This window comes from Cheilinus undulatus, linkage group 3, assembly GCF_018320785.1.
Source record: "Cheilinus undulatus linkage group 3, ASM1832078v1, whole genome shotgun sequence".
Taxonomy (NCBI): domain Eukaryota; kingdom Metazoa; phylum Chordata; class Actinopteri; order Labriformes; family Labridae; genus Cheilinus; species Cheilinus undulatus.
The window spans coordinates 25,237,577-25,257,266 of record NC_054867.1 but is presented as its reverse complement, the minus strand read 5'-3'; the positions used below and the strand labels follow the sequence as shown (position 1 = coordinate 25,257,266).

General features: G+C 42.7%; 1 protein-coding gene across 2 annotated transcripts in view; it reads left to right on the top strand.

The window, feature by feature from the left end:
• The window catches only part of foxp4 (forkhead box P4), a 114,004-nt gene that overhangs the window by 18,473 nt on the left and 75,841 nt on the right, over nt 1–19,690 (top strand). For both annotated transcript variants that reach the window (XM_041782601.1, XM_041782600.1), the window contains exon 2: nt 15,230–15,409. In XM_041782601.1, coding sequence (XP_041638535.1) covers nt 15,239–15,409 — 171 coding nt within the window. In that variant the 5' untranslated portion in view covers nt 15,230–15,238. The remainder of the gene's footprint in view (nt 1–15,229; nt 15,410–19,690) is intronic.

Below are 19,690 nucleotides of genomic sequence, written 5' to 3'. Positions count from 1 at the left end.
AAGCCACACAGAGGCTCTGAAGTCCGTGTGATCTGTAAGATGGCACAGCGCCGTTTTCCCAGGGGTCCTCACTGCTGCTGTTGCTGCTGTGGCCTCGTCATCATGTGATCCATGTGTCTGGCTAGGAGCTGCGTTTTTCTCAGGAGTTACTCCAAGTCTTTTTAGCCCTAAAAGTTAACAATCATTCCTGATGTTAAATCCATCAGGAACCTCCATGTGCCACGAGGTGGCTTTAATAATCTCCCCTGAGTGTGTGTGCGTGATGAGGTTAGGTTGGACCATGGGAAAGTGGCATACCTGAGAGGATTAGAGTGATCCCAAGGACACTTTGCGTGGGATAATATTCAAAAACTCATTACATGTAAATTCAAGCAAATCGCCTTCTTGAAACACCTTGGACAACTTAACTGAACCTCCACACAAAAGCACCAAAGTCACTGCTACTTTTTTAAATAGAGTATGTTGCGGTGTGCATGCATGTGTGTGTTTAACCCCCAGTCTGCAGTGTGCATGCTTTGTTTTTGATCTAGCAGGGATCACTCTAGCTGCCCTGTCTGGTTTCATCTTACACCAGTAAATTACACCCAATCACTGAAATTACATCCTTTAGACTGTGTGTGTGTGTGTTTGTGTGTGTCACTGTTGACGTCATGTCACACAGATGTACTCGATGTCAGCTTTGATTAGGCTGAATGAAGTCCAACTGTTTTTGTGTTTTCGTCATTTAGGGGAAGTTAATTGAAAATGCAGCTGTTTTGTGACTCTGCATGTGTGTATGTGAGTGCATGGTGCAGAAACGTTCCTGTTGTGTGTGTGCTTAAGAGCAGTTGTCAGCCGCTAAGCACACAGTGAAGCTGAGTGATCTCTGCCTTTTATAGTGCTCAACTGTGTGGTTCTGGGAGTAAATTTCCCATTCATTTTCTCCATAGTGGATTTGATTTGATCAGCCATATTGTCAAAAGTATCCAAGTTAGACTTACCATGACTTATCTGAGTGCAAAATGATGATGTAAGCTTCTGTACAAGACAAAACTCTTAAAAAATATTAACCTCTTTTTAAGAAAAAACATCTCGAAGTCAGCCATTACACACAATCCTAAGGTGTCACAGTGACAGCTCTGAATATTGCTGCTGTAGTGTGAAGTGAAATATACGCAAACTACGATATATCACAACCAGTGTCCGGTATCAGTCAGAATATCAAACCTAAGTACTCGTATACATAAAACATGGCAGATACTGTACCTGGTATCATTTTAAAGCATGATGTTAGCCTGTCATTATGCAAGTATGTCGTCAAAGTTAGAGCCATGTCAGCAGTTTGGTGAGTTGCCAACATAAATGAGACTGAAAATGGTAGTGAAGAATGAAAACTTTGCTCTTAGAAATTGTCAAGAGGAGGGAGGAAGAACATGAACTTTTGAAATAATTTAAGAATATTTATGGTACTGTTAAGTACTCATATTTGTTCCTGATATTGGTGAGTACTCAAATGTAAATACTCGTACTCATACTTGGTCCGGAAAAAATGTATCCGTATGGGATGCACGATATTGGATTTTTGCCGATATCCAATATTTACAAATTAATGTTGGCTAAAATTTAATACAGATATTTAAATGTAGTTCAGACCTATAATTTTAGTCCGTAAAACACATTTTAAAGTTTTAGGATAAATAATATACCAAATTTCAGTCCTTTGAAGAATGGAATATAGAAATGATGATGAATAAAGAAAATGACTTCAGCTTGAGTAGGTCTGTTGGTCCAGCCTAAAACTTAACTGACTTATTTGTACATATAGCTAATTTTTACTGCTGATACAGGCAGGTTTTTATAGCCAAATTATGCTTTTAAATATCAGCAGAAATTTTCACGTCTGCCAATACCGATATATGGGTACATCCATTATTTGAAAGCTTGAAAAGTTATCCCTAACAATGAATGAAATTAATCACAATGGATCTAGGGATGTAAAGAAATATGCACACAGTCTAGTGTCTTTGCCTTTTTCTCAGTTTTCCAGTACTTCTTTGTTCTAAATCAAATGTGTATTAGTCATGGGCACTCAGGAAGCTGGTTAACTTGGTTCATGCATTCAAAGTGTTGCAAGAAGGATTTTACAAAATGTCTACAGGTGATTTGAATTGGCATATTTTACTTCCGGAACCAGAGCCACTGAAAAAACGCAGGCAGGCTCTGTTGAGCTCTATTCTCGCAGCTTCAGTATGGGAAGCTGGAAGGGACAAAACTTAGACAGAGAAGCTATAGTCTGCCAATTAGTGCACCAGATGTCAGTTATTGTTGGACGAGGATTATGGCAATAACTGCAATTGGCCAGTGGTTATGAGAGTGCGTGTGCGTGTGATAGAGTTGAAACAATCCTCTTCTGGGACTCGCTCCTTGCTTTATTACTCTTCTGGCACCTGCAGTGTTTTTCAGAATCCTGTCTCTGTCTCTCCCTCTCTGTGTAGTTTTTCAGCATTTTGGAAATGTAAACACTTCTAAAATACATCCAGATGTTACCAGCTGTGCTCCGCCACCACAAACACTGGGCAGGGAGCGTATGTGTGTGTGCGCCACAAAGACTCCTTTTCCCCAACTAACTACTCACTCATACGGAAAAAAATGATTGCCTGATTTTGTCGTATATCTTTCGTTGAGGGTTAGCAGGATTTCAAATAACGTGTGTGCGAGTTTGTGTGTGCACGCTGAATAAGACTATTGTAGTTGTTGAAAGCTGCTGCAGGCTAACATTGGATGAATTAAAAGCTCTATTAAATCCAGAAAAGTCAGAACTGATGCAGTGTGACAAAGACAGCAAATTCATAATAACATTGACCTTATGTGTGCCGCATTATCTCTTCCCTGCCTCCTCCTCTCTCACTCTGAAAGACACACAAACTCAGGCATGCAGCGAATTTTTGTGTCAAAGCTCCATTTAGATCTGTTGTTTGGAGAGATCAGTTTGAGTTCAACCACTGTGTGTAGGCGAAGTTGAGAAGGGTCTAATTTTGAGGTGAATGGTGTTAATGTTGTTTACTAAATCCCCTTTACTACACACGGACACAAACACACTATTACCTGAGCTCTAATTAGCACATGTCCTTACCTTCTGTCATGATATGATACTATTATCTGTATTATTTTCACATTCCCTTTCACACAATCTCCAATATGCACACACAGGTGAGCACATTTAAATGTCAGACTCATGCTGTTACTGTATGTGTGAGTGTGCCAGCATGTATTTGTTTATGCACCGAGGCCGTGCTGAAACACCGCTCCTCAGGGAGTAATTACAGAAGAGGTTTTCTGGCCATTTTCTCTCATTAGAGTGAATATGTAGAGAAATCCTCAGAAACACACATGCCCAGACCCACACATATAGACTGTGTGTGAGGCAGAAGTCCAGACATGTGCGCTGAAGCCTTGACTTTAGTCTTGGAGGTACACTGGTGGTGCACTTCTTCTTGCCACAAGTCTATTTCAGCCACGGCTCCTCTGTATACATACACGCTGTGTGTTTGTGTGTGTTTCTCCCGTTGTACAGCATCTGGCCGGAGCTTCACTCGATCCTTCAGTTCAAACTACAGGTTGTTTGTTTGGGTTCGCCCTTACAAACACACCATTAGGGCCTGACGACTATTTCTGGCTCTGGCCTCGGTTTAGCACAGACCTGCTGCCGGGCTCACTGGAGGTCCCTGCAGGCAAACCTCAGTCCTACCAGAACCCAGGAAGATGGGAACCACAGCGCACCGCCCTGCCACCACAGAGAAACTCTATCCTGCTTCAAGCAGGCTTGCCCCACACAAGGCCTTAGATGTCAGCTGGACGCTTTCAGTGTGTGTTTCCTACTTGTTTCTGTTTTATTGTCATGATGCAACAGGTCCACCTTTTCTGCAAACAAGCAGGTTTGGACAAGAAAAAAAAGCTGCTTGCACTCACACAGAGGATTAAGAGAGTGAAAGATGAAAAGCGAAGAAAAAAGGGAGAGCGAGTCAGAGGCGGCAGAGAAAGAGAGAGAAAGAAAACAACAAAGGTGGTGAGGACAAAAGCAGTATTGTATCATTGAAATGACTTGTGAGTTGAAAGCCTTAAAAGTCCTCCCCTGAGCCAGGTCATAAAGCCCGTGCAGAGACGGGGCTTGGCAGCTAAGGCCAGAGCCAGACAGGCCTGGCAGCCGAGCCCAGAGAGCTTCCAGTAACAGGAGATGTAAAAATCAATTTGCCGTAAAAAAGGTAAACAATTGGAAATGACAAATATGCAGGTTCTTTTCCATTGCTCCCTGTTTTTTTCTCATCTCTTGCTATTTTCACTGTTATTAAAGTAGACAAATGCAGGGGCGAAGAGAATGACTCGTCAGGAGTCATGTGGTGAGGGATCCCGGCAACAAAGTTCAGGGGGAGGAAGAAGGAGGGGGATTTTTTCTCTCCTATTCTCCTACCTGAAACACTCTCACTGGACGTTTTACATTCAGCAGAAGAAACACTTCTACAAATGCTCACATGTGGAAAAGCCAGCATCAAGATTAAAGCAGAGGTTGATGAGAAAGAGAGATAGAGTGATGTCAGAAGAGAGTAGGGAATTGAATCCTCAGGGGCCTGTTTGGCAGTTAGGCGGCCTTTGGGGGCCCCAGTGGAGACCTCCATTAGGTGAACGATCCAAGCCTGTGGGAGCTGGTACGGTGGCGGACTTTTCAAGGCAGGAGCTGGTCTGTTTAGCAGCAGTGTGTCTGCATTGCTCATAACATTGATTGAGTGTTGAGCTGCAGCAGTAGGAGATCTTTTTTGTAGCTGAATAGGACCAGCAGCGGCGTATCGATAAGGCAGAGTGGACCAACAGAGAACCCTGCACTCTGATGGTCACTTGGTTAAGACAGACAGATCTTGTTCGATAACATGCACACCCCACAGCTGCCTTATGGCATGCTAGATCTGCCTGCCGCATACACATCCATACGTGCATGTGCGCGCAACGATTTGTGTCTTACAGTACCTAATCCTCTTTGCTCTCCCCGCTCGTCCTTCACAGATGAACAGATCTGCTGTGACTGGCTGAGAAAAAAACCAAAGAGAAGGGGGGAGAAGAATGAGAACGCGAAAACAAACATGTTTCCCAGGCCCCAATTAGCCCACTTTTACGGCCCTTAGATATGCTCCCTAACCCTCCTTGCTTCCTTCTTTTCACTCTCTGAAGTCTGCTACACAAAATGCTTCACATCAGTGAGAGTGCTTAAACATCAGGAACAAAACAGGTGGGCAGGGGGACATGACAGGAGAAGGAGCCAGGGATGAGGAGAGAGAAGTGCCACTTTTGTCCATCAGTGTATTTTCTTAACTCTCTTAACAAGGATTCTCTCAAACAAGTGTGCAAATACGTGTCGAAGCAACAAGAACTTTGCTTCCGGGCGCCCAGATGGTCGAGTGATTTCAAGTCGCGCACCATGTATGCGAGTGACCCGGGTTCGAATCCAGCCTGTTGCCCTTTGCCGCATGTCTCTCCCCACTCTCATCCCTGTTTCCGAATCTATCCGCTGTCCTCCTCTATCAAAATAAAGGCACAAAATGCCCAAAAATAAATCTTGAAAAAAACTTTGCTTCCATCTCCTTTGCTGCGCTGTAGGATCTGTGTGTTTTGTGGTTGTTGTGTTTGTACAATATCAAGCAGCGAACACTTGCAAACAAAACAGCTTGAACCCTCTGCACAGAAGCCATCAATTCTTAATGAGATAATGACATGTTAACATACTCACAGCAACAGCAGCTCTGTTTACAGATGAAGACAAACCACAAACAAGACACACACATGCTGAGCGCTTCAGTTCTCCACGTTCCTCCCTCCACTCTGGCTGCAACTTTGTGTGTTGGCCAAATCTTAGCAAGACTAACAGGTGGAGAACATATTGATGCTGTGTCTGATAGACTCACATATATGCAGTAATGAGTCAGGCGCTATAATGTGGCTGCACACCAGATTCCCTAATAAGAGAAGAATGTTTTCTGTGGCATCCAGAGTTTTCCACACATTCATCCCGCCTGTTTCCTGTGCCTGGGTCTTCCTCACGAGGAGAGGGAACCCTCTGCCTCCCCCCTCCTCCCATCTCTCTACCCCTGTCTCCCCTTTTTTCCTGCTTTTTCTCTCCCTTTTCATCGCTTTTTCTTTCCACCACACTCCATCAGTTGGGGTCAATTACTGCGGTCTTTTGCAGCTCTGTCTTTTCGTTTGCTTTGTTGGATCTAGTCTGGTTCTGGAGTTACACAAGCACATGACTCACATAAAAGTGAGTCAGAGCGATTCAGGCTTACTGCTGAGGAAATGGTGCTGGATTAGGAGGAGAGGTGTCATTCTCGGACTGGTACAGGAACACACAGACACTCACAGACGCACACATGTATGCACACATACAGCTGAGTAAGAAAAAAAAATCTGTGGTTTACTGAGTCTCCAAATTAATGGAACTCTTAGTCTAGCTGTGGAGCAACTTTAAACAAACCAAGACAGAAGTTTAAAAATTCACATTCAAATACTTTAACCTTGAAATCTCCCCTTGCCAAGGCACCAGCTCCCTCTTTTTTTCTCATCTGTTAAATGTTTGAGTGTTTGATAGTTTGAGGTCTATAGCAGAACCCGCCCGGGAATTAATGTCATTCATATGCCCTGCGGAAATTACTTTTGAAATGCATATAATCTAAAACATGCAAATGAGGCTGACTTTGTGCACCCTGTTTAATATGAATTATCATTTTCTGAATACCTATTATTACTGCGTACATTTCTCCAATTATATTGTTCTTTTTTTGTCACTTTTGCATAAGGACACACATGTGCACATCAGGAGCGCCAGAAACGCGTGCACATGTGCCAGCTCTCTTGGCCACATGCTTGTGCGTGCAGACACACACACACACAGCTGCATGTCTTTGTGATGGGTGTATTTTAATGAGGAGTAATAAGGATGGTAATGACCCAGTCCACTTCTCTCTCTGTCTCACTCTCCATCTTTGTTACTCTCTTTCTCTCCATCTTTTTTTCTCTACCTCTCTTGCCCACTGCCTAACACACAGCTGTTAGTTTACATGAAGCCAAAGGGAAGAAGCATCTCATTTAACTTAAACAGGGAGAAAAAAGCTAAATACTCTGCCTCTTGCAGATTCTGCACAAATGTATGCGTCAAAAAGTCCTTAAACAGCAAATGAAAATAACAAGGCAGGAAAATACAAGTGTTGCTCATCCAAATTTCATTAGCCGCCTGAAATATTGATGCATTTTAAAAGTGAACAGTGCATGTTTAGTTTGTCTCTTCCTTTTCTCTTCTGGTGATAAAGCACTGTTATTAATGTCCTTGTCCAAGAGGCAGACTTTTTTTTTGCTCACTCCTCTTAAATTGAATTGAAGGCATCCCTTTTTCAAACGAAATACTCTATTAATTTATTTATACTGTGCCATAAATTATTCTATTAATATTAGCACGCTCCAAATTAGTATGACTTCTCTCAATGTTCCTTCTCCTTCTATTAATTAGCATGCTTGTCACTATAACAAAGATTTTTCTTTCTCTGATAAATTATAAAGGAGACATTTTTTAATACAATGAGAACCGCCTTAGAAATTATTAATATTTTAGTTTTTGGCCTGTAAGACAAAAAGTAAGGAGAAAAGAGAAGGAAGAAGTGAAAACTAACAATTAGATGGAATACATTAGAGACCGTCACTGGTGTGCAACAGTGTGGGTTTTTTATTTAGCTTTTTTCGAGAGAAAAAGGAACGTGTGTCCATACTGGATGCTCAGGGATAATATCATCTTGTTTTAGCACTTTTGGAAACGATGTGAATTAATTACCTCTGTAGCAGCTTGGACCAAGTTCAAAAGTACTAAAATTCAATTAATTTAAAAAGTGGACATGCTATCGTTTTCTCTGCATGTCTCCTTTAAAGTCTGGCCTGTTTTTTTAATACTGTGGACTTATTCAATTATATTTGATTAAACTCGCTCTGATCCAATCTATTAATTAACTAGGAAATGCAAAGTGCCCAACTTGAAAGCCGATGTATAAAATTATATCATGTCCACTTTGATATTTATTTATTTATATTTTTCACACCAGCTTTTTTTTTCTGATTCCATTGTAACCCTTTATTATAGCAAGTGGCTGTTACTCATACACAGGTAATCTTTTCTCCTTATCTTCTTTGTAATGTACATTTTGATTATACATGGAAGTATTTACAACCTCAAGGCAACAAAAACAAAATTACCTCTTCAGAAAAAAACACCCATGATATTTATTCTACAATTTTGTCTTTTCACGCATTGAAGAATGTGGGGTTTCTTTTTGGATAGAAACAAACTGAGTGGCAGTCCACTTCAATAAGGTTAATAGATGTGAGAATTCATTTCTTTTTCACAGGTCAGACCTGAGAAGACTCAAAATTGTGTTTGCTTGTGCGTGTTTCAGAAAGTCTTGCTGCCCATGTCAGCCTGGTTTTGCTACAGGTTGACCTGAGGATCAAACAGATCAAATTCACCACACACCGTCTGCTTGACACATCTGTTGCGCAAATACGAAAATTAAATCTCAATGTACTTAAGACTCAGTTTACTCGTCTGTTTCACCTTCATGTCATTTGTCCATTTCCCTACTGACACCTTTTCATATGTTCCTCTCACATTCTTTTTTCTTTTCCCTTCTCTTTCTCTCCATCTCCCCCCCTTCTCTCCCTCCCTCCACCCTCACACTGAAGGTCATTCTAATAAAGAGCTCTCATAGGACAGAGCTGCTAATTGCTCCGCGGCGCTCTAGCTGGTTTCAGATCCAAATAAAGGCACGTCGCCTCTTTATTTTTTTCCAGGCTCCTCTCCCCTCTTGCCCTCCATTCTAGCACCTCCCCTCTTCACCTCTGTTCCACCATGTTAAATACAATCTGAGTATTAGCCGCGTGGACTGTCATAACCTGACCTCGGCCTCCATTACCTCTCAGGACAGAGGGGGAGGGGGATGAAGGGGGAAAGGGGGATTTTTCATCCTCATGATCACAGGATGATTTCCAACTGGCACACAGGAGCGTGCACATGCACATGCACTCAAGCCTTACCTCTTTAGGAATGTACAACCCGTGATTTTAGGCTCAGATAAATGAGGTGTGCATGAAGTCCGCTCCTTTTACAAATATTTGTGTGTGTCTTTGTGTCTGCGTCTCCAGTATTTTTTGAAACAGACAGCAGGTCTGCAAGCTGGTAAATCACTTACTGCACTCTAAAAGGAAGGGTCGAGGTGAAGGCAGGAGTGTATGTTTGCCCCGGTCATACACACATACGGAGCGATCTCATCGGTGCGGAATGTGCTGTGTGTTTACCTATGGCTCCAGAACCCACCTGACCGAGGGAGGCTAATCTTTATGGGCTCTGTAAACAGGGACTTTGTCTTCACAGGCGGGCGAGCAGACACACAATTCACACTTGGACACGCACACACATGGACAGAGAGGAGGTGGAAAGAACATATATGGCAGGTTACAAACTGTACAGTCGATACATGCACATGCAGAGGCTACGTGCACTCATGAAACTCACTTAAACGCCCAGACAGACTGATGACCATATGGCAGACACTCCTGCAGATGTATGGAAGAATTCCTCATGTTTATATAGCAGGAGCTTGTCTTATCATCTGCACTCTGAGCCCTTCTCTTCTTCCCTCCACTCCCTGACACCAGCACTGGCTTCTGCATTAGCCAGCTGCACAGCACGCTGCAGGTCAGACTACAGGCCAGCCCTGCTAGCTTTTCTCTCGGGCTCATGATGCTCTTTGAAGCCAGCCAGCCAGCCAGCCAGCCTGTAGTAGATATTGGCCCACATCTGACTGACTATCAGTCTGTGGGATAATGGAGTTCACCTGTTAGCACTGGAGCAGGGCCAGGGCAGCCGCAGACATCTAGCATTAGCCCTTTCGCTGTTAGCCAACCTGTTAGCGCTGGCTCCCAGCCAGAGTAGCCTGGAGCAGTGTAGTTATAGCTGCTAGCTTTAGCACTGTGTGGAAGACTATACCTGGCTGCTTTACTCTGGTTTTCCTGCTGCAAGAGTCTGGCTACTGCGCAGAAATGGCCAGCTGCTGAGGAAACAACCAAACTTGGACAGGGAAGAGGTGGAAAAAGAATTTGTGCAGTTTGTTTTTGAAGTGTGTGCTAGCTTGAGGAAGGAATATGTGTGTGTTATTTCTTCTTAGCTTCTCTGTGACCTCATTCTCTTTTATTGAAGCTAAAAGAGCTACACGTCAGCTTAAAAATGCCACGCAGATATCCCTCCTATCCTTTCTTTCTGCCTCTCTTTGTCATTCTTCAGGAGACAAAAGTCAAGGAACTAACTGGAATAAAGGAAGAGAGTGGAGCTGTAGTTGTTAGCAATTAGTTAACAAATAGTGATTAATGAAGGGGAAAATGGTGAGAAATATCTACATTTTACAGCCTCTGAAATGCAATTATGCAGATGCCAACTTCAGAAAGTTATTGTCTGTCAGTTATTAATTTAATTGCATGTGAGAATAAACTTGCCCTTACATGCCCAGGGAAGCCTCTTTAGCTTAGCAATATCTACTTTAAGTGAAACATAAGATGAAGCCATATACTGTAGTAGAAGCACAGCCTGTATCTCCTGCAGTATCATAACTGGAAAGTTTACAGTACAATCTGTTTTTTTATTGTTTCTTTTTACAGTCAAACCCACAACATCATTAGATGCCTTGCTATTTTAGTTATTTTGTGTTGTCTTTTTTTTTGTCTGGTTGCATCTTTCACACACCTAAGGAGTGATTAATGAAGACATGAGAGCCCAGACCTGATTGTTGGGTTTGTTCTGGGGTTTGGGGTTAAAGAAGATCCCCTTAGGGCTGGTGTCACGGTTTATGTAGTTGAGCAGTCTTTGACAGCTTGCAGGGTGAGTTTGTATGAAAAATGGGTGTGCAGGTTTTAACTATGTTATGCTCATCAATGCAGAATCTTTGCAAGGTATAAAACATTTCATGTTGCTTTTAAGGGATGATTCTTTGAGCTTCTCCGTTGTCAGAAAATAGAACATTTTGTTGACACATTGACAGCAACCTGGGGTAATTTTTTTCATGTGTGTTTTCTAGCTGGTGACAGTCAATTATAACGAAATAAAGCCCCTTTGGGTGTCACAGCTAAGCCAAATATTTTATGAATCCACACACAGACGCTCATTGTCAACAGACGCTTCTACAAATTCTGTTTCCTGATTACAAAACAGGTTACAGCTTCCAGTCCCTCTGATATCTGTCTCCGGGAAGAGTGTTAGTCTTGCTCACAAATATTGATTGAACTATCAAAGATGATAGAAACAAACTGATGTTGGATTCTATTTCAGGGTGCAAACTTTAATGTTTTTCCAGGTTGAACCTGCCACTAGTTACCAGGCATAACCAGAGGGAGAAAGACAACATGTATAGAGTAGGAGAAAGATAATTCAAGAGTCAGATGAAAGTATTTAGATGATTGAGTGTAGATACTGGTACAGACATTTTTTTTCCTTGCCCCCTCCTTCGCTCTCTCCCTCCCTCCCTCCCCCTCCAACCCTTATTCCCTCAGTTCTTTGCCTAATAAGCAGCGTTCCTGCGAGCTGATGCAAGGCGGAGGAAACAGAACAGGCGTTCTGGGACCGCTGCAAATATTCCCACATGAGGCATAACATGATAAAGACTTATTATCTCACTAAGCTGCTGTAAACACAGATGCACACATAAATACACACTGTACACAACTCGCTTGCTCACAAACACACACATTTGCAGAAAAGGGGGAATACGGTCCAGGGCTTTACAGCCGTGACGAGCTGTGACCAGGAGGAATCTGACAGAACCAATCCCTCCTGACAAAGCCTGAGAGTCAGCAGTTGCAAGCCAGCTCACTGGGCATTTGGCTCGGCTCGTTTGAACTCCACACACCCAGAAAAAAGAGTGGGGCAAGGAAGGAGAGGAGGGAGAGTTTTGATTGCTATTAGTGCTAAACTTTTCGGGAACATCTGAACAAGCATACGTGTCGAAACAAGACTCATCCCCAGCTCCTCTGTGCTCATCAATCACGCCCGACACACACATAAACACACAGAGCCAACGCTCGCTGTGAGCTAATCCATTACAGTACAAAGGAAGGTGTCAGCCTCTTAGACAAACACACAACCACACAAATGTACACTAGAGTCATCAGAAACATGTTGAGTCCCATTTCCCCTCCTCTCTCCTCCATCCCAATTAAAAGGCAAAGCAGGCCTTTTATTTCCCTCTCCTCCAAACGCATTCTTTATCTCTCTGATCTGCACTGCTCTCTCCCGCCCTCCCTTGCTCGCTCGTCCCCTCGGGGTAGTGGGAATGTCTCTCCCAACACACTCTCAGGTCAGGGGTTCAGCTGGAGGGGGTCTGAGCATGTAGAACGACTCATAGAGAGGAGTGAGCGGCGGGTCGAGGCAGGCCTCTGCACGGGCTGCTCCTCTTCGCTGCCAGAAACACTTAAACTTAAAGCAGTGTGGGTGCATATCATAGCCCTAATCAGAGACTTCAGGGTAGATTTATGCCCCTGCCTTTTTCCCGACCTCCATTACACCAGCTTATATACACCCATTACAGGATATGACAGAGTACACACCCTTTAGACGAGCATACCGCTGCGCCTGTATGTGTGATGGAGAGGGCATGCGCTCACGTCTTTTAACACACTCCGCACTTTCCCATTAGGTCCTTGTCCACCTGCAAGCTCCATCCCTCCGTCTGTCTTTATCTCTCCTCTTCCCCTCATTGCTAATAAGGTCAATGAGGAAGAGTAAGAAGCAGATGGGCGTACAGTACATTACAGCACAGCGCAGTAGAGTGTCGGCCGACCGGATAGCAGACCGGTGATTCATGCTTAGTGGGACGTGTGATGATGTGAGGAGTTTCTACTGCCGCGCAAAGTCAGTGGAGTGTAGGGCCAGATCTGTTGATCACTCTGCACTATGCCTGGCTTCATAATATTACCTCAGGGAGCAGTTTGACCTAGCGAGGGGGCCTGGACAGAGAAGAAGGGAAGGAGAATGGAGGGAGGGAGAGGTTGGAGATTAAGTGACTAGCTTTAAATGTCACAATAACGCTCTACTTCTCAGTCTGAACTTCACAGGAGGACGGGTGCCAGTAGGGACACAGGAGAGTCGATAAGGAGGAGAAGTGCCGCAGTTCAATCAAAGCATTTGGAAAAAGAGTTTTAATATGCACAAACTGCTGCAAATTCCAGGGAAGTTGGAATTTTTAAGACCAAGACTCAGTGAGCCTCATTCACCAGTATCCTCCTAAGATTTTTTTAAGAATTGTACAGAAGAGAGTTTGTAAGAGAAATCTATGTGGGATTCATGACATGCTCTTAATCTACTGAGTTTTTTGCACCTGTGTTCTTTAGTTGATGAATACCACGTGCTTGTAAACTGGAAGCATGTGCTCATTTCTCCTAATTAGCATAGAGACACGCCCCCCATTTTCCCCATATAAGGGTATGAAACTCACAGGGCAGTTTGCAAACACAGAAGGCATCCAAGAGTGAAAGGAGAAGTAAGATATCAGTAACTTCCAAATTGAAATAAACTGTAAAAGCAATACTTGGAATACGCTCTGCTCCAAATGAAACCAAAAGCGGAAGCTTTAAGTATATTTTTAGAACCAGTAGGGAATATCAAATACTTGCTGGTCAGTAATTCTTTCACTAGAAATGACATGCATCATGTATAGGAAAATAATGCATTACAGATAAGATGCAAAATAGTTACATTTTGAGTATCTTTCAGTGCAAAGCACAAGCAATAATTCCATCAGTCTTCCCAACACTAAGCCAGCAGCTAAACTGTAGATGCAGTTGCCTTTAAAACTCAGAAAAATAAAGCTGAACGATCCACTTAGTTACACACTACGTGTAAAACCACATTTTTTTCAGGCCTTTGGGTGAATTGACTCTTTAACTAGCGTTCCCTGCAGCAGCCTGTCCACCTGCACACACTCTAACACTCTCAGGTCCCCGTCCCTTAGTGAGCATCTGGCAGCATTCCATTAACAGAGCCACCAGCGCTCTCTCACACCATCACCTGCTGTCAGAGGGAAAAAAAAATTACCCCTGCACACACACAACCACACAGAGGTTCACCTTCTCCTGTCTCAGAGGAAAAGAAAAGTTAGATTCTCTCATGAAATGCCTTTTATTGTTTCCCCAGAAGGCATGGGTTGTACGCCTCAGAAATTGCGTGCATACACACACACACACACACACACAAAGTTGCACACAAAAAGACAGCAGCTGCGATGCCTCGATGGCGTTTTGTGTACCCGTTCTGGGTTGCTGAAATGAAAGCATCAGAAGTTTCCCCTTAAAAACTAGGCGCTTGTGTGTGTTAATTTCTAAAACTGGATGAGGCAGAAAGACGAGATTGAGCTTGTCATTAGGAGTTCAGAGCCCTGCGTGCTTGTCTGAAGGTTTGTTTTGTTTTGTATTAGCTTGCCTTGTATGTGTTCCTCTGCACCCGTTGTGTGTGTCTGTGCGTCTCCTCTCCCTCTCTCTCTCTCCCACGCTCGGGCTCCTAACGATGGCAAATGCGCCTGTGTGTTTGCGAGGCGTTGTTTCTCAAAAACAACAACACATCCAGGAACGGCTCGTTTTGTCGGGGTTTTGTGGAGGGAACACGCTCTAATTAGAGAGGCCCTATGAAGGTGCATCAAACGGATCTGTCTCAAAGAGCAACCTGCTCAGGGCTCTCACACGGCGCACACATGCCACCTCTGATTATTGGTGAAATGTCTGTGTTATTTAACTATATAGCCGAGTATTAACAGCCTTGTCAGTTTAGATTTGCCACATGTCTGATCCTAATCCATGCGTACGCTCCCAGACACACATCTACATACAGACAAAAAAGTGTCTGCTTCAGGTGTTGCTTTGTGGCCACTTGGGCATGTTTGTGTGTGGGCGGTTCATGACCAAAAAGCCCTTTTTCCTCAAAGTACACGTGTGCAGTAAACCCACACAATTCACTTCTGTATCTCTGCGTGTGTTTACTTTACTTTCCTGCCTTGTTTGTTCACTCAGATGGGAGCAGGCTTTCTGCTCTAACTGCCCAGGTCACTTTTGTTCACTCTGTGTGTTTTGTCTCCCCCCTCCACACAACCTCAACCCCCCCTTCCTAAACCCTCCTCCCGCTCCCTCTCAGGTGCCAGTGATGATGGTGGAATCAGCCTCTGAGACCATTCGAACGACGCCGTCCAACCAAAACGGAGTCAGCAGCCTTAGCAGCCAATCGGATGGAGGGGGAGGTAGAGAGGGTGGGTCCAACGGAGACACCAACGGAGAGATCAGCCCGGTCGACTTACTGCACCTGCAACAGCAACAGGTGTGTATATATATATGTGTGTTTACTGATCTACCTGTGTATACGTGCTTGTGAAACTAGTTTTGCAACACTCGCCAATTGTGCATATGTACAGTACATTGTCTAGAACAGCATGTACACACCGGGACATTACATAATCTACAGATGTGACAGCACGTAGTCAGACAAACTCAGGTAATTGTCAGGCGTTTATGTGCAAGCTGTGAAAAGTTTGACAAGTTGGCTTGTCTGTGCTTTAATTATCCACTGTTGATAATGTGCCAACTAATTCCACTAGGACAAAGTTCAACGTAATAATTACTTCACATAAGGCCTCCAGGGACATGTTATTACATATTTTTGGCTGTGAAAAAAAAAAAAAACATACCTTTAAACTTGGTGAGGCCATTTAGACTTATTTTGGGATCAGACTCTCACAATAGAGTGTGCACACAGCCTTGATACAGGCCTTGGAGAGTGTGTGTGGGTGTCAGTTTTATTTTCACTGATCCATGAAGTGCTGTTTATGTGCATTAGACACGTCAGCGTGTGGTGTCTCCAGTTTTTCTTATTTATCTCACCTCCTATGCGTCACCACCACCCCCCTCCCCCCAACACATCACTGGCCACTGTCTCAAATGGAATTTCCAAACTTCCCGGAACTTCTTGGATGAAATTCGACATTTTTATTTCTCACTCTGTTCAGAAATGCACATGACTTTTTCTCTCTTAGCTCTCTCTAGGTCCCCTGCCTTCACACTTAATATAAACATGCACACACAGAGGTCTCTACATTAGTCATTTGTCCACAGCTGCACAAAAATGTGGGCTTAGTGTTGTCGTCTAATGATGGAAACACACTCATTCACTGATGTGGTATTTATTCCAACTGCTGCATGGATTATTAGAGAACTCTAGAGACTACATGAGCAAGTATAAGAGTTGGGTATTGTTCCTTTTTTTAAACTATACTTGTGCTAAATAGAGAATTTTAAAATGGTACCTGGATCCATATTCTAAGAGAAAAAAAATATGATAATGGTCAGCAAAATTTAAAAATACTTTTAAAGATGCAAAGGCAACTTTACACTTCAAACTGAGCACCGTATTAAATGTTAAAACAAAAACGCTATAAACAAATTTTCATAATTTCTTAAGAAAACCTTAAAAGAAAACCTAATTATTTTTTCTATTGACTAATTTTTTCCTGACTTATAAACTTTTAAGTCCACTTGTACTTGCTAATTTTGTGTGATACTACTATTTTTTATTATTTGTTGTCTTTTTAAAAAATAACGTTTAAATTATAAAGTTATGTATTTCAATAAAACAAGGTTATCAGTTGTTTATGAGCAAACAAACTTAACACCCCCCAACCCCCACCCCCTTTTTTAAGGGCCTGGGTCCCCTAAGCAAAAAATCTAGGTTCACCCCTGCTCTTAAACATGTTACTTGTGTTAGATTAACCACCAACTGCAGGATAGAGAGGTCTGTTAATGGGACAGAGAGGGCAACATCTCCAACAACTGAGAAGGAAAGGGACTTTCCCCATAGTTAAAAATCAGACAATTTCTTTTCCTCCTTCATCTGTTTGATCCAAAGAGAGGCTGCTCCTGCTGAGAGCATCTCTGCTTTCATACCTCTAAGAACATTTTATAATGAGACTGAAAAATTCAAGAAATACACATAGAAAAGACAGAAGTTAGTACTTGTAGTTCTTGCATGGTCTGATCGTTTACAAATCATCTTTTCTATTGAGACTAGCTTGCCAAAAGACTGCACAGTGCCAACATTCATGTATGATATCTCCCTCCCTAAGAATAGAAACCAATGGTGATCCATCTAGATTATCAAAATTGGGAGTTTTATGAAACAGAATCAAATTATGGTAGGGTACCAAAATGAATCACCTGTGTTTTGATTTAGCTTGACAGGTAAAGGAGGTGTTGGCACCAGTTCCAAGTTGGTACTGGTTTTCAGTTCTCGTCCCTACCATGTATCAAACATTAATAACTCCCCCTCCTATTCTGTGTGCATGTCAGTGTTGTGTGGTGTCTGCCCGTCACAGAGGGTCAGTGTGGGTTCCACCAGCTGAGTCCGTAGTTGAGGAAACCCAGGAGAGAGAGAAAAAATCAGGGTTTCCTCCCTGCTGCTAAAATTATTCCCCCCTAATTATAATGATGGAGCTTTAGGTGAATGAAGAACACTCAAGGCCCTTCATTTCTGTCCCAGTCTCCCCTCTCCTCCTCCCCCCTGACTGCATCCTCACCCTGCTTCCTCAGCAACCTTCATCCGAGGACACACACACACCCGCACACATAAACAGTGAACCTGCAGCTCACACAAAGCACCTCTTTCTTCTCTCGGACGTGTCTCTGCTCTCCATGTTTTTGCACCTGTGTGTATGTGTGTGTGTGCACGCTGGTATTTCCTCTCTTGAGCGGGTTACCAACCACAAACATACCTCCCTCTCACTTTCCATCGTTTTCTCTTCCTCTCTCTCACTGTACTTCTTTTTCCGTCTATCCGCCGTGGACCGTGAAAGACAAGCACAACCTTTCCTCTAGATCTCAGCCCTCACCTCTGCAAAAATATGTCAGACCCTCATACTGTATAAAGCCAAAAATACACAGACGTTTATTGTAGCAGTTCTTTATTTAGAGCTCTCTGTTCTGCTCAATTTGCACTGATTGAACAGATTTGAGTTGTCATGAGGCAGAGGTGTGTCCTCCCTCTACCAGGGATATTTTTTGTAACACTTGCACTGTTACACTTTCTGCTACTCCAGCACTGTGCCACTTTATGGCTGTTTTACTATACTGTTAAGCAAGTATATGATTAGTTAATGTTTAGAATATGTTTATGTTCATTTTCTGTGTATATTCACTCTGCAATAACATATATACTAGTACATTTTAGCGCTCTTTACAAGAGGACAAGGATTTATGATTATAATCCTGAAAACCTCTTTTTTCAGACATTTATTTTCAACTTTTCTATACATCTACTTAACACTTTTATACTGTAAGTAGTGTCAATATTTCGTATTAATCGGGGTGTTTACGTACCCATATATGTCTCAGTTTTTTCTTGGTAACTGTTCTTTTCTAAGACCAGCTTACAGCACTTTTTAATCAGAAATTAAGACGAAGTCAAATAACAAAAATAGTTGAAATTATACAAAATAAGAGTCTAAGATAGTTGGTTTTAAAAATAGAAAATGAAATCAGAAAATGAATATCCTTTGTTATTATTGTCTTGTTAATTTTCACAACATGAAGCTCTTAAACACAGAGCCTGCTCTAAGATTATTTCTTGTTTCACACACAGACCATTTCTTCTCATTGAGTTTGTATAAGCTAAGGTGAAAAATGTTCTCAGCTTTTTTCATTTATGTAAACTGAAATTCCAAAGACATTTTCACAAATTTTAAATTCTGACAGTCATGCATGTAATGTTTTAAATCCTGCAAACATCAAGTTTCCTGTTATTAGTTATTAGCTGTCAGTGAACAAGCCAAGTTGATACTGATGCCTCTCCATGAGTCACAAAAGCAAACCAGATCATCAATGACGAGGCTGATTTCTTTCCTATTTTTTGAACTTTTTACTTTTTTGCAGATAGGACAGGAAACATGGGTAGAGAGAATGAGGGAAGACATGCACCAATCAGTAACAAGAGTGGGAATCAATCCTGTGTCAAGGGGTTGAGGACTATGCTCTCTGTATAAGGGCGCCTGCTCCACCAGCATCCTTTGGACAAAAGCATCTGCTAAATGACATTGTAACACTGTAACACTGCATTGGATATTGGCAAAATTCCAGTATCATGCATCCCTAGGACGTTCCTCACTGGAGCTTAGCTTTTTCTCTCCATTATTCCATCATAAGTCTTGATTTATTGAAACTTCAAAAGGCTGTATTTTCAGCTTGTACTCAACACTCATAAAATCAATACTGCCTGATGCAGACTGCCTCTTTGCTAACACTGGTCACCTGTACATGAGCCTGCTCTTATTTACCTCTTCCTCTTCTTCATCCTCTTGTCCCTCTCTCCTCCATGCTCAACTCCCTCACCTGAGAGTGTAGTAAAGACCAGAGTTGGTGCTTAAACACCAGTGCCAGTGCGCAGTAGAGCAGAAAAGACACCCTTGCACACTCACACATCCACATGCAGGAACAGTGCGATGTTGTCAGAACACAAAGCTGTTTTTTCCTTTGGCCCCTTGGGAACCTGCGAGGAATCACAGCCATCTCTAGCCGTCAAAGCCCTCACTGGCCTCTCTCAGCCCTCTGTCTGTCT